The following is a 12,061-nucleotide window of genomic DNA, read 5'->3' on the forward strand; positions in this document are numbered from 1 at the left end:
ATATAATTAATTAATTTCCTTATCATCCTTTCTGTAACACTCTGAAATCCACACCCCTCTCTGCTATGATTGGCCAGGTGTGTACAGGTGTAAAAATATAGTTTTTCTGAAATTATTTTTCCATATCTGGTTGAGTGGTGTCAGTGCACCAGCAGGTGGAGCTGTAACATAATGAGAGGAGCTCCACACATCACTGCTTGCTGCACCTTTTCTCGAAAATGCCTGTGTTATTTGATGAATTTCATGATTGTTAAATACTTTAAGGCCTGGTTCAGTGAGTTCAAATCATAATCAAACAATATCTGTCCCCATTTTATACATAATATTTTATTTGTCGAAACTCCACTGATGTAAATCTCAGTTTTTAGTGTTTAATGTGTAATAAAGAAACTAAAGTCTGTCCATCATAATAATTCTGCCAGATTTAACAGAGATCCTTGTTTTCTGCAGATGTTCTGACGTCATCAATGATAATTGTGGATGTGAGGAAGAACATGTTTGAAACATCTCTGCAATAAAATGAATAAAAAAACTGTTTCTCTTCTGCTCAAAAATGCACAGATATAACAGCAAATATTAACAACAAAATTAAACAACACACTTCATTTAACTGCGCACCAGAGGAATGGAAATGTTTAAGAATGAATACGAGATGTAAATAAGAAATAAATAAAAGAAAAAAGAAAAAAAGTTTTTTTTCCCCACAAATGTTGACTTTCACTTTCAGTATTTCAGTTTGGACATTGGCCGCTGGCGCAGCAAGAGGGAACTCAAACAAAACTTCATCGGTCCGATCAAGAGTATTGATTATTTGAAAGCAGGAGAACGCCAACTGACGTCAGAAACTGGTTATTGATCATCCGCAGGTGAGTGTTTGTTCAGATCATTTTGATGACGTCATGTCTCTGACTGATTACTCGGGCAGGTGTTAATATGTCTCTGTCTCTGGACTGATTTTGTCACCGTGGGTCACAACTTGCACGAGACGGTCACGAAGCTCAACAGGTGTGAAGTTGAGATCAAAGTGAATGGAATGAATTTTTGTGGCATCCTGACAAAGTTTAAGCTTAAATTGCCTTTTTTTTCTGCATTAATGTCAGTGGTGATTCCCGCCGTTTCGGATGACAGTGGTTAGAAGTGGGATCTGGGTCAGGAAAGTTTTGTGCTGAGTCAGTTCTTGTATGAAAAGTGAAATGTTTTATTTGAAGAGTTAAATGTGACTGGACACACAGGTGCTTCAGTAAAGAGGCTACAACAGTCAGTGTAGGCAATCTGCCACAACTAAATAAAGTATTTACTAAGTTTTCAAATTTCGAGGAAGTGGGCACCAGTGCCGGGAAGCCACCCCTTCCCCCACTGATGGAGCACTGGTGCATGTGAGCCATATGACAGGAAGCATGAAATAAAACACCACTCTAATAAAATGTGCCAACTCAAAAGTGATTGAACTCCCGCCTCAACCACTGGAGGCCATCAGCGGCCTCAGCTCTGCAACCATAGAAACACAATCCAAACCCCAAAATATATTTAAAAATTAATGCTACAATAAGCAGTAAGATAAATAATAAATAAAATATCTAAAATAAATGGCAGTCAGCGCTCTGCCTGTGAACAGAGCGCTGTCACAAATTGACAACCGAGTTAATGCATGACCTACCTCTGCACCAATCATACGTCTCCTTTCAGCTTTTCTACCAACAATTAAAGTTATGGCAGACTTTGTCAATGATTAAGAATTATAATACCTCATGGTGCTTGCACCTGGACAGTACTCAAAACAATAAAACACTAAAATGAATGTAAAAATGACTGTAAAACATAGTTAATGAATCAAAGGTTTAGTTGACCAGAGCCACACGTGCACAGAGAGGTTGCAGACACTTGGAGTCGCCACACCTGCTGGCCACGAGCCTACGTATTAACTCGTGCATCTCACCTGATTGGCTAATGTCCCCAACATGGTGCCTGGTGTCCCGGTGCTACATATGTTTAAGAGTTAACCAAGTTTTATTTTTCAATTACTGAACTAACTGCTGAAGATTTATTTTAGATTTTAAAGAGCAGCCAAATGAAATCCTTCAAACATTTTTACTCACTGATCTGCCCGGATACAACCTGAACTGATCTGTAGCTGCATCTTGATGTTTGTGTCTTTGTCTGATGATGATGACGTGATGATGTGGACGTGTTACAGAGCAGAAACTCTTCACTGCAGAGACATTAACTAAACACTTGATGATGAGTTAGTTCTGGTCTGAGTTTAGTGAGAGAAGCTAAACTCTGTTTCCTCTTCCCTGCAGCTCAGTTAGTCTCTGATGTTCTCAGTAGAGTTCCCGATGGCGGCTGCGGCACCAGGTGAGTCAGTGAAGTGTCGTATTTTATTTCATACTTGCAGTTGGATGGAAAATCCTGTGATCTGAACCACATGATGCAGCATGTTGAGTTCTCCTCAGGCCTGAATCTGAGGCCCTTCCTCAGACACTGGTTCCTGCTACAAACACCTGCAGAAGATTAAGACAAACATGGAAAGAATGAAAGAAGCAAATTTAGTAACAGCAGGATACAGTTAGTATTGTCACAGATCATTACACTTTCTGTTTAATTATTTGTTTTGTATCTCACAGGAGACATGAGCTGTACGAGTTTATTCTTCGAGACATTTTATTTACAGTTGGAGAACAGATTACACATGCATCCTCTAGAAACAGCTGCATTTACATCTTTTCAACATCTGGATAAAATGTGCAGTCAGATCTCAACCTGTCCCTCCTTAGATGTGTTTACACTTTTAACTGGGAAATGATCTGATCTGTTCAATGAGCTCATGAACTGGCTCTGTAACTAGGACCTGTAAGATCCAACCCAAGTGAACCTCTTACCACTGCGACCCATACTGTCATGATAGTGTGCAGATCATTACTCATTAACCTAAAGGGCTTTTACATTTAGATGTCTGAGGCTTCATCTGTAATTTTCTGTATTTCTTTATAGATGATGATGAGGATTTAAACTCCCAGAAGCTCCGCAGCAGCCCTAAACTGATCCGCCCTGACTGTGAGTCAAACTGAATGAGACAATCAATCTGATCAATAAGATAACCTTTATTATATCCTGTTGCCGGACTTAATATTCAAACAGTCACAGCAGAGAAGAAGCTGTGGTGCAGTGGTGAATCATAGTTCTTAGTGCAGTAACCCACAGTCATTTTAGAAATGCATGATACTATTGCTAATATTAGAGATTACATGAAAAAGAAATAAAGAATGAATGAATTAATGTGTATATTTCTTCATCCCTGCAGTTACAGAAGAAGCTCGACCCCTGAAGCGGAGCAGCAGCTGCGATTGGCTGCCGCCTCAAAGTGAGTCCACCTGAACTGAACCAGAGTCTTGTGCAGAAGCAGATTTGAGTTTACAGTGTTTCATCCTTCCAAAGGTGTGAAAATACCATTTAAATTACAGTGATATTAGTGCAGCAATACGCTGTATCTGCATCGTTACTGGATTTCGGCAGCTGGACAGTAACAGGACACTGATTACAGAGATTTTAATGATTCATTATTATCGTTGTGCAACGCAAAGATTGCACAACAAAAGTTACGCATGTAGTCCTTCCATGGCATGAATGATTAAACTAATGTTTTCATTTCAGTGTCTGAGCTGAGGGTTGTTCTGCTGGGGAACAGCTGGTCTGAGAGGAGTTCAGTGGGGAACTTCATACTGGGAGTGACTGTTTTCGACACTGAGGAAGAACCAGACTGCTGTCAGAGAGTCAGTGGACAGCTGAAGGAGAAACACGTTGTCCTCGTCAACACCCCGGATCTGCTTCACCCCGACATCTCTGAACACAAACTGACAGAACATCTGGATTACTGTGTGAAACTCTCTGATCCTGGACCTCATGTGTTCCTGCTGGTTCTACAGCCTGAAGACTTCACTGAGGAACAGAAACTGAAGCTCTGCAGAGTCCTGAAACTCTTCAGTGATCAATCATTTGATCATTCACTGCTGCTGATATCAACAGCCAGAGAGGAGAGGGCCGGCGCCACGGAGAGAGATGCACCAGATCAGCCCATAAAAGACATGATCAGAAGGTGCAGGTACAGATACTTGAAGCGAGAGAGCCTCGAACATCCGGAGCTGTTAACACGCTTGGGTCAAATCGTAAAGGAGAACAATGGACACGTGAGCTGTGATGTTTTTGAGGATGCGGCACCAGGTTTAACTTGTGATCAGGAAAACCTGAAACAAGGGGAAGGAACCAGTTTTAAACTGGCTGCTACAAAAGCTGTTGGTGAGTGCAGGACAATCTCTCAGTAAATTACTACTGTTAGAAACAACCAGCAGTGACTGTAGAATCACACTGTTGTCCTTGTGTCTTCTACAGAGCGGAAAGCTGTCAGGGAATATACCCTGTCCAGCCGGTGTAAGTAAATCACATCTTTACTGTGGCACTTTACAGGACCAGTCAAAGGTTTGGACACACCTTCTGTCTTTATTGTTATTTTCTACATTGTAGAGAAACTATGAAATAACACAGATGGAATTATAATAGTAATAGTAAGTAATTCAAAATTCTTCCAAGAAGCCACCTTTGCTCTCGGCGCTCTCTCAACCGGCTTCACGAGTTCGTCCCCCGGGTCGGTTTCCCATATACACTGAGCTGTTGTTGGCTGCTTTTCTTTCGCTCTGCGGTCCAACAAGATGAGACGGCATGTCGCTGCAGAATGCGGTGGTAGTGCTGCTGGTTAAGTTCGCTTTCAGTTTTGAATAAATCACCGACAGCACCTCCTCCTTCATGGTGGGAGCCACACATGCAGACAGTCTCACAACGACATGTCTTCAAATCTGGACTCATCAGACCAAAGTACTGATTTCCACCGGTCTAATGTCCATTCCTTATGATTCTTCTTCTCATCGTCCTCCCTCAGCAGCGATTCGACTGCGGATGCCTTTCTCGTCTGGACAGTTGAGGATGACTTGAACTCCATGAAGCGTTCATGTAGCCTTGAACCTGAGGTGCTGTTAATTGGTGGCCGATAACGCTGATGAACTTCTCCTCCGTCTTCTCCAGAGTCTTGGTTTTCCTTTCCTGGGGGGCCACTTTAAGGAATTTAAAATACGAAACAACACTTTCTTGGTCACTACATAATTCCATATGTGTAATTTTAATAGTTAATAGTAAAATATTGAAAATAAAGACAAACCTAAGACTGGGTATGTGTGTCCAAACTTCTGACTGGTACTGTATAACACATACATAAGATATGTATAAGATATATACAGTACACTGATATAAAAATGTGATGATATATAAATGTTGCTCTACAAAAAAGTAAACGGATCAGTAAACCTGATTTTGAGGGAATCATCGATGTCGCCGACTGAAAAGATCAAACTAACAGATTTACAGGTGTGCTGTTTGAAGAGACTGTAATATGGAAAAGATGCCGCATAGATTCTTACACAATAAGAGGCAGTCATTAATCAGAGTGATGGATTACAGTGAATGTGATGAATTGAGGAGCGATGACAATGATTTTGTGATTTCATTTGCAGGTGAATTCAGGATCGTGATGATCGGGAAAAGTGAGGACAAAAAGAAAACGCTATGCAACTTAATCACTGGCAGCAAACAGTTTAAATCTTTAACAGTCAAACCACACAAGCAGTGTGAGGCTGCCAGTGGAGAGTGGAGAGGAAAACCATTAACAGTGGTGAAAGCTCCAGACATGTTCAGTCTGTCTGTGGAAGCAGTGATAGAAGAGGTGAAGAAGTGTGAGACTCTTTGTTCTCCTGGACCAAATGTTCTGCTGCTGTTAGTGAAACCTTCTGATTTCACTGAGGAGAACAGACGAACACTGAAGTTCATCCTGAGTCTGTTTGGTCCAGATGCTTTTAAACACTCGATGGTCGTCATGACAGAGAAGAAGAGAGGAACACAACACACTGTCAACAAGCTGCTTCGAGACTGTGGAGGAAGACTCTACAACATGTCTGAAGATAAACACCAACTGTTGATGCAGAAGATTGAGAAGATTGTGCGTGAAAACAAAGAAACCTTCCTCACCTTCTCTGAAGAGCCTGAACACATGAAACCAGCTTTAAACCTGGTTCTGTGTGGGAGGAGAGGAGCAGGGAAGACTTCAGCAGCCGAGGCCATTTTAGGTCAGACAGAGCTTCATTCAGTCTCCAGCTCATCAGAGTGTGTTAAACATCAGGGAGAGGTGAGAGGACGTCAGGTTTCCCTGCTGGAGCTTCCTGCCTTGTATGGAAAACCTCAGGAGGAAGTGATGAAGGAATCACTCAGGTGTATCTCCCTCTGTGATCCTGAGGGCGTCCATGCCTTCATCCTGGTCCTACCTGTGGGTCCCCTCACTGATGACGACAAGGGAGAGTTAGAGACCATCCAGAACTCATTCAGCTCTCCAGTCAATGACTTCACCATGATTCTGTTCACTGTGGAGTCAGATCCTGCAGCTCCAGCTGTTGTTGACTTTATAAGAAAGAACAGAGACATCCAGGAGCTGCTTCAGAGCTGTGGAGGAAGATCTGTTGTTGTCAACGTCAAGAAGAAACATCAGATCTCTGAGGTGTTGGAGGCTGTGGAAAAAATAAGACTCTATACAAATGAATCATCCGGCTACACAGCTGAAACATTTGCACTTGCCCAAATAGGGAAGATCATACAACAAGAGACACACATCACTGAACTACAGGCTGAAATCGAGGCCCGGGAAACAAAAGAAATAGTCACTTGTAAGTACTGTAGAAATGTCTATATACTGTATGTGGGTGACAAACTAAAAGGAAAAACCAACATAAAGGTTCTTCGTAAGGTGTGGGCCACCATGTGTCTCCACAACAGCTTCAGTGCTCTTTGTTATTGATTCTACATGTTAATGTTATTGTTGTTAATGAGGTACATACAGTTTTACTAATGTGGTGGTGTGGTGTCAATGAGACACCAGGAGAAGTGGCCGGTCTTTACAGGTTTAGTTATAAAGGTAACAGGCAGGTGGCCGACAGTCGTGGCTGGTTTTTATATTACACTCAGTCGAACGACTGTGAGCAGGAGCCCAGGTGGAAATGAAAGGGATCTAAACACTCTCTGAACGCACGGTATCTTGCAGTCTGTGTAGAGTTCGAACTGTCAGCACTTAAAGTAACTCCACGTCTTCTCATTTCACAGGTGACGATGAGACTCACAGCCCAGAGTGTCTCAGGATCGTGCTGATAGGAAAGACTGGAAGTGGAAAGAGTTCTTCAGGAAACACCATTCTGGGAAGAGAGGAGTTCAAATCTGCACTGAGTCAAACATCAGTCACCAAGTTTTGTCAGAAAGCACAGAGTGAAGTGGACGGTCGTCCCGTTGTTGTGGTCGACACTCCCGGTCTGTTTGACACGACCTTGACTCATGAAGAGGTGAATGAGGAGATGGTGAAGTGCATCAGTCTTCTGGCTCCAGGACCACATGTCTTCCTGTTGGTGTTACAGATCGGCAGATTCACACCAGAGGAGAAGGAGACGCTGAAACTCATCAAGGAAGTCTTTGGGAAGAATTCAGAGTCGTTCACCATCATTCTGTTCACAAGAGGAGACTCACTAGAACGTGAGAATCTGAAGATTGAAGAATACATCAACAACTGCGATGATTCCTTTAAGAAGCTGATCTCTGACTGTGGAGGAAGATACCATGTGTTTAACAACTATGAAAAACACAATCGTACACAAGTCAGTGAGCTGATAAACAGGATCGACACCATGCTGAAGAGAAATGGAGGCAGCTGCTACACCAACGCGATGCTGCAAGAGGCTGAAGCAGCGATACAGAAGGAAATGAAGAGGATCCTGAAGGAGAAGGAGGAGATGAAGAGAGAGAGGGAGGAACTAGAAAGAAAACATGAGGAAGAAAAGGAAGTCATGAAAAGAAGAATGGAAGAAGAGAGAGCAAAAACTGAACAAGAGAGAAAACTGAGGGATGGACAACTCAAGGATATGGAGGAGAAGATAAAGAAGGAGCGTGAGCAGACACAGAAAGAACAGGAGAAGAGAGAAGAAGAAGACAGGAAGAAGAAACAACAGGAAGAAACTCAACGACAGGAGTGGGAACAAAAAATTAAAGACCTGAAGAGCAAAATAAGATCTGAAGCAGAATCAAAGGAAATCTTTGACAGAAAGCTGAAGGAAACTAAAGAGGTGATGAAAACACAACAGGAGGACTGGGAGAGGGAACGAAATGAGTGGTGGGAAAAACGAAAACAAGAAGATGAACAGAGACGACGGGAGGAACAAAGACTTAGAAAGCTCCAAGAAGAATATGAGCGAGAGAGAGTTAGATCTGAAAACAAGAGAGAAGAAGAGGACAGAATGAGAAGAGAGCAGGAAGAGAAACTTAAAGAGATAGACAGAAAATATAAAACAGAAATAGAGAAAATGAAGAAGAAGTATGAGGAGGAGGCCAGAAAACAAGCTGAAGAATTCAATGAGTTCAGAGAGAAAACGGAGGAGAACTTTGCAGCTCTGATAGACAAACACATGGAGGAAGTGATGGATCTGAAGCAACAACATGAGAAACACATGCAGGAGAAACAGGAGGAATATAAAAACTTAATGGATCTCTCAGAACACAAAGAAAAGACTCTGAAACAAGGTATGGACGAACTGCAGGACAAACACAAACAAGAGATGACCGACTTGATTCTGCTTCTTCTGACCCGAAAGAAAGAAAACAGGAGCAAAATAAGTTCAATGCAGAAAACACACAGAAAAGAGATGGAGAACCTTATGAAAGAGCTTTCAAACGAAAACAGGAGAGAAGAGAAGGAACAACTGGACGAATTCAAGAAAAGACACAAAGAAGAAATGAAATCCTTGGACAGAGAACTTCAGAACCAAAGTAAAGAAGAGAAGAAGAGGAGAAGGACCAAGCTGTCCATCGAGCATGACCAAGAAATCAATGAGTGGAGACTGATAATTATGAACCAACAGCATCAAAAGCAGAAGGAAGAAGTGGACGAACTACAGAAAGACCATGAGCAGAAACTGAATAAATTCAAACAGAAACTTGTGGAAGAAAATAAAAGAAACGAGAAAGAAAAAATGGACGAGCTGCAGAAGAAACACGAAGAAGAGATAAAAGAGTTGAAAAAGCAAATCACGACGCCAGATGAAGACGGTGACAGTGAAGAGCTGGAGGACCTGCAGAAGAAACATGAAAGAGAAATGAATGAATTGAAAGAGAAACTTCTGGCCCCAGAGAAGCAGGAGGGACCCTGTAACATCTCATGAGCAAAACCACCGAGGGTCCGAGCTGCTGCGTCCAGGTCCAGGAGAGAAAACAGGCCCCGTTTTTACTTCAGTGCATTTATCAGAACTGTAATTATACTGAGGTTAACGAGCACAGGAGTTCATATACATATATATCCTTTGTTTGAGACATTTGTTTTAGATGAGATATTGTTTATATCCTTTGAGTTATGTCTATGAGATAAAACCCTGAAAGCTGTACGTCAGGCAAAGTCTTGTATTTACGTTAACCAGTATTTTTCTTCAAATAGGATTCTGATAGACGCTGATGAAGGAATCCGTTTTGATTGTTTATTTAAACGGCCTCATTGAGCTTGAGAATATAAGGGGAATAATCGAATAAACTAAAAATGTAGAGAATTAAAACAGGAAGTCTGTCGCAACCTGAATCTGGTACAAAGAAGTGGAGGGTGGAACAGGCGGCCGCAGCCTCCAGCTTCCTCATTGTTAAGATTTAAGTAAAAAAAGATGGACACTCTACAATTGGATTTTGAATTCTTGGTCTCTTCTCTGATAAAGAGAAACTCCTCGGCTGAGATTTTAGTCTGATTCTATGGCTGCTTTCTGCCAAGGATAAGAATGTAAACTGTTATATTGCTGATGAGCCGTGGTTGATTTTATGTGAGTGTATAATGCTGAATAACAGACTATGCATCGTTAACTGTTCTCTAAGCTCTGATAATACTTCTGTACTTTCATTCAAGCACAATGTTTAACACGGAACTTTTTAGCTGTAATGGAGTATTTTCACATGAATGTGTTGTTCTCATGTTCACCACAGGGTGGCAGTGTCTGCAAATGTAACCCATCACAGGAGCCTCAGGTGTCCGGTGTCCGGTGTCAGGTGTCAGGTGTCAGGTGTCCGGTGTCCGGTGTCAGGTGTCCGGTGTCCGGTGTCAGGTGTCCGGTGTCAGGTGTCCGGTGTCCGGTGTCCGTTGTCAGGTGTCAGGTGTCTGGTGTCTGGTGTCTGGTGTCAGGTGTCAGGTGTCCGGTGTCCGGTGTCCGGTGTCCGGTGTCCGGTGTCAGGTGTCAGGTGTCAGGTGTCAGGTGTCTGGTGTCTGGTGTCTGGTGTCAGGTGTCAGGTGTCAGGTGTCAGGTGTCAGGTGTCAGGTGTCCGGTGTCCGGTGTCCGGTGTCCGGTGTCCGGTGTCAGGTGTCAGGTGTCCGGTGTCCGGTGTCCGGTGTCCGGTGTCAGGTGTCCGGTGTCCGGTGTCCGGTGTCCGGTGTCCGGTGTCCGGTGTCCGGTGTCCGTTGTCAGGTGTCCGGTGTCCGGTGTCCGTTGTCAGGTGTCTGGTGTCTGGTGTCTGGTGTCTGGTGTCAGGTGTCCGGTGTCCGGTGTCCGGTGTCAGGTGTCCGGTGTCCGGTGTCCGTTGTCCGGTGTCCGTTGTCAGGTGTCAGGTGTCTGGTGTCTGGTGTCTGGTGTCTGGTGTCCGTTGTCAGGTGTCCGGTGTCCGGTGTCCGTTGTCAGGTGTCAGGTGTCTGGTGTCTGGTGTCTGGTGTCTGGTGTCAGGTGTCAGGTGTCCGGTGTCCGGTGTCAGGTGTCCGGTGTCCGGTGTCCGGTGTCCGTTGTCCGGTGTCCGTTGTCAGGTGTCAGGTGTCAGGTGTCTGGTGTCTGGTGTCTGGTGTCTGGTGTCAGGTGTCAGGTGTCAGGTGTCCGGTGGTGTCCGGTGTCCGGTGTCCGGTGTCCGGTGTCAGGTGTCTGGTGTCTGGTGTCTGGTGTCAGGTGTCAGGTGTCAGGTGTCAGGTGTCAGGTGTCAGGTGTCAGGTGTCTGGTGTCTGGTGTCAGGTGTCAGGTGTCTGGTGTCAGGTGAGCAGGAACAGACAGATTTAATAATCTCTTAAATCAGGATTATTTCCACAGTCTCATTGTTGTTGCTTTAATCTTTTTAGAGCAACTTGTTGCCAGGTAAAGTTTATAATTTCCATCAATGATTTATACTAAATAAATACAAATATATTAAAATCCTTTTTTTGTCGTAAATAATAAATAGTATCTCATTAAATTTCTGTGTTTGATTATAATAAATTTATTTTTTTTATTATACATTGATCAATTAAACATTGACTAATAGTCAATAGTCAGTAATAGTACTTTAAAGTGATTGGAACTGTTGAGTGATGACGTCATGTGATCATGTGATCATAACTTTTAATTAAAGTTAAACTGGTTCTTTTCGTTCTGTCCCTGCAGTTATTGTCCAGTGTTTGGCTTCAGCATCAAGATCTTTGACAGAGAAAGCAGCTGTTGTTCCCTATGCTAATGATGCTGCTGCTGCTGCACGCGCGCACACACACACGCGCGCACGCACACACTCTTCCCTGCGTGTCTAGGCCTCTGTGTGCATGTCTCAGTGTGACACCAGCAGAGATGACAAATGTCTTTCTTTTATGCCACCACACGCACACACACGCACACACGCGGTTTTATGGGAAGTGTACCGTGTTGTTGTTTCATTGTGAGGGAAGGTGCGGGCTTTGGTTCACTCTGCTCCAGCTGTGATGAACAGACTAATGTTTTCTAAACCTTAAGAGGTAAAATCTCTGATGCTCTCTCATCTTTTCAAGTGTCATCCTTCCTCCCTCTCTCTCTCTCCCTCTCTCTCGGTTTCTTCCTCTCTTTTTCTCTCCACTTGGATGCGCCAGGACGCGTGCCAAAGCTCGGTGCGTAATGGACACCAATCCGTCCTTTCCTTCTCCTCTCCTCCGCCGTGTTCCTGACACGCTGGGATGTCTCGATGCTCCAGAGAGAGGAGG

General features: G+C 43.4%; 1 protein-coding gene across 1 annotated transcript; it reads left to right on the forward strand.

Moving 5' to 3' along the window:
• The first annotated feature begins 760 nt into the window (after nt 1-760).
• Nucleotides 761-10,178, forward strand: LOC130169634 (golgin subfamily A member 4-like). Its single transcript, XM_056376535.1, has 8 exons — nt 761-866; nt 2,301-2,355; nt 2,992-3,054; nt 3,302-3,361; nt 3,652-4,293; nt 4,387-4,425; nt 5,559-6,751; nt 7,203-10,178. The coding sequence occupies exons 2-8, from the start codon at nt 2,316-2,318 to the stop codon at nt 9,288-9,290; spliced, it is 4,125 nt and encodes a 1,374-aa protein (XP_056232510.1). The 5' UTR covers nt 761-866; nt 2,301-2,315; the 3' UTR covers nt 9,291-10,178.
• The last annotated feature ends 1,883 nt before the right edge of the window (nt 10,179-12,061 follow it).

Source organism: Seriola aureovittata, chromosome 5, assembly GCF_021018895.1.
Source record: "Seriola aureovittata isolate HTS-2021-v1 ecotype China chromosome 5, ASM2101889v1, whole genome shotgun sequence".
NCBI classification, from domain to species: Eukaryota; Metazoa; Chordata; class Actinopteri; order Carangiformes; family Carangidae; genus Seriola; species Seriola aureovittata.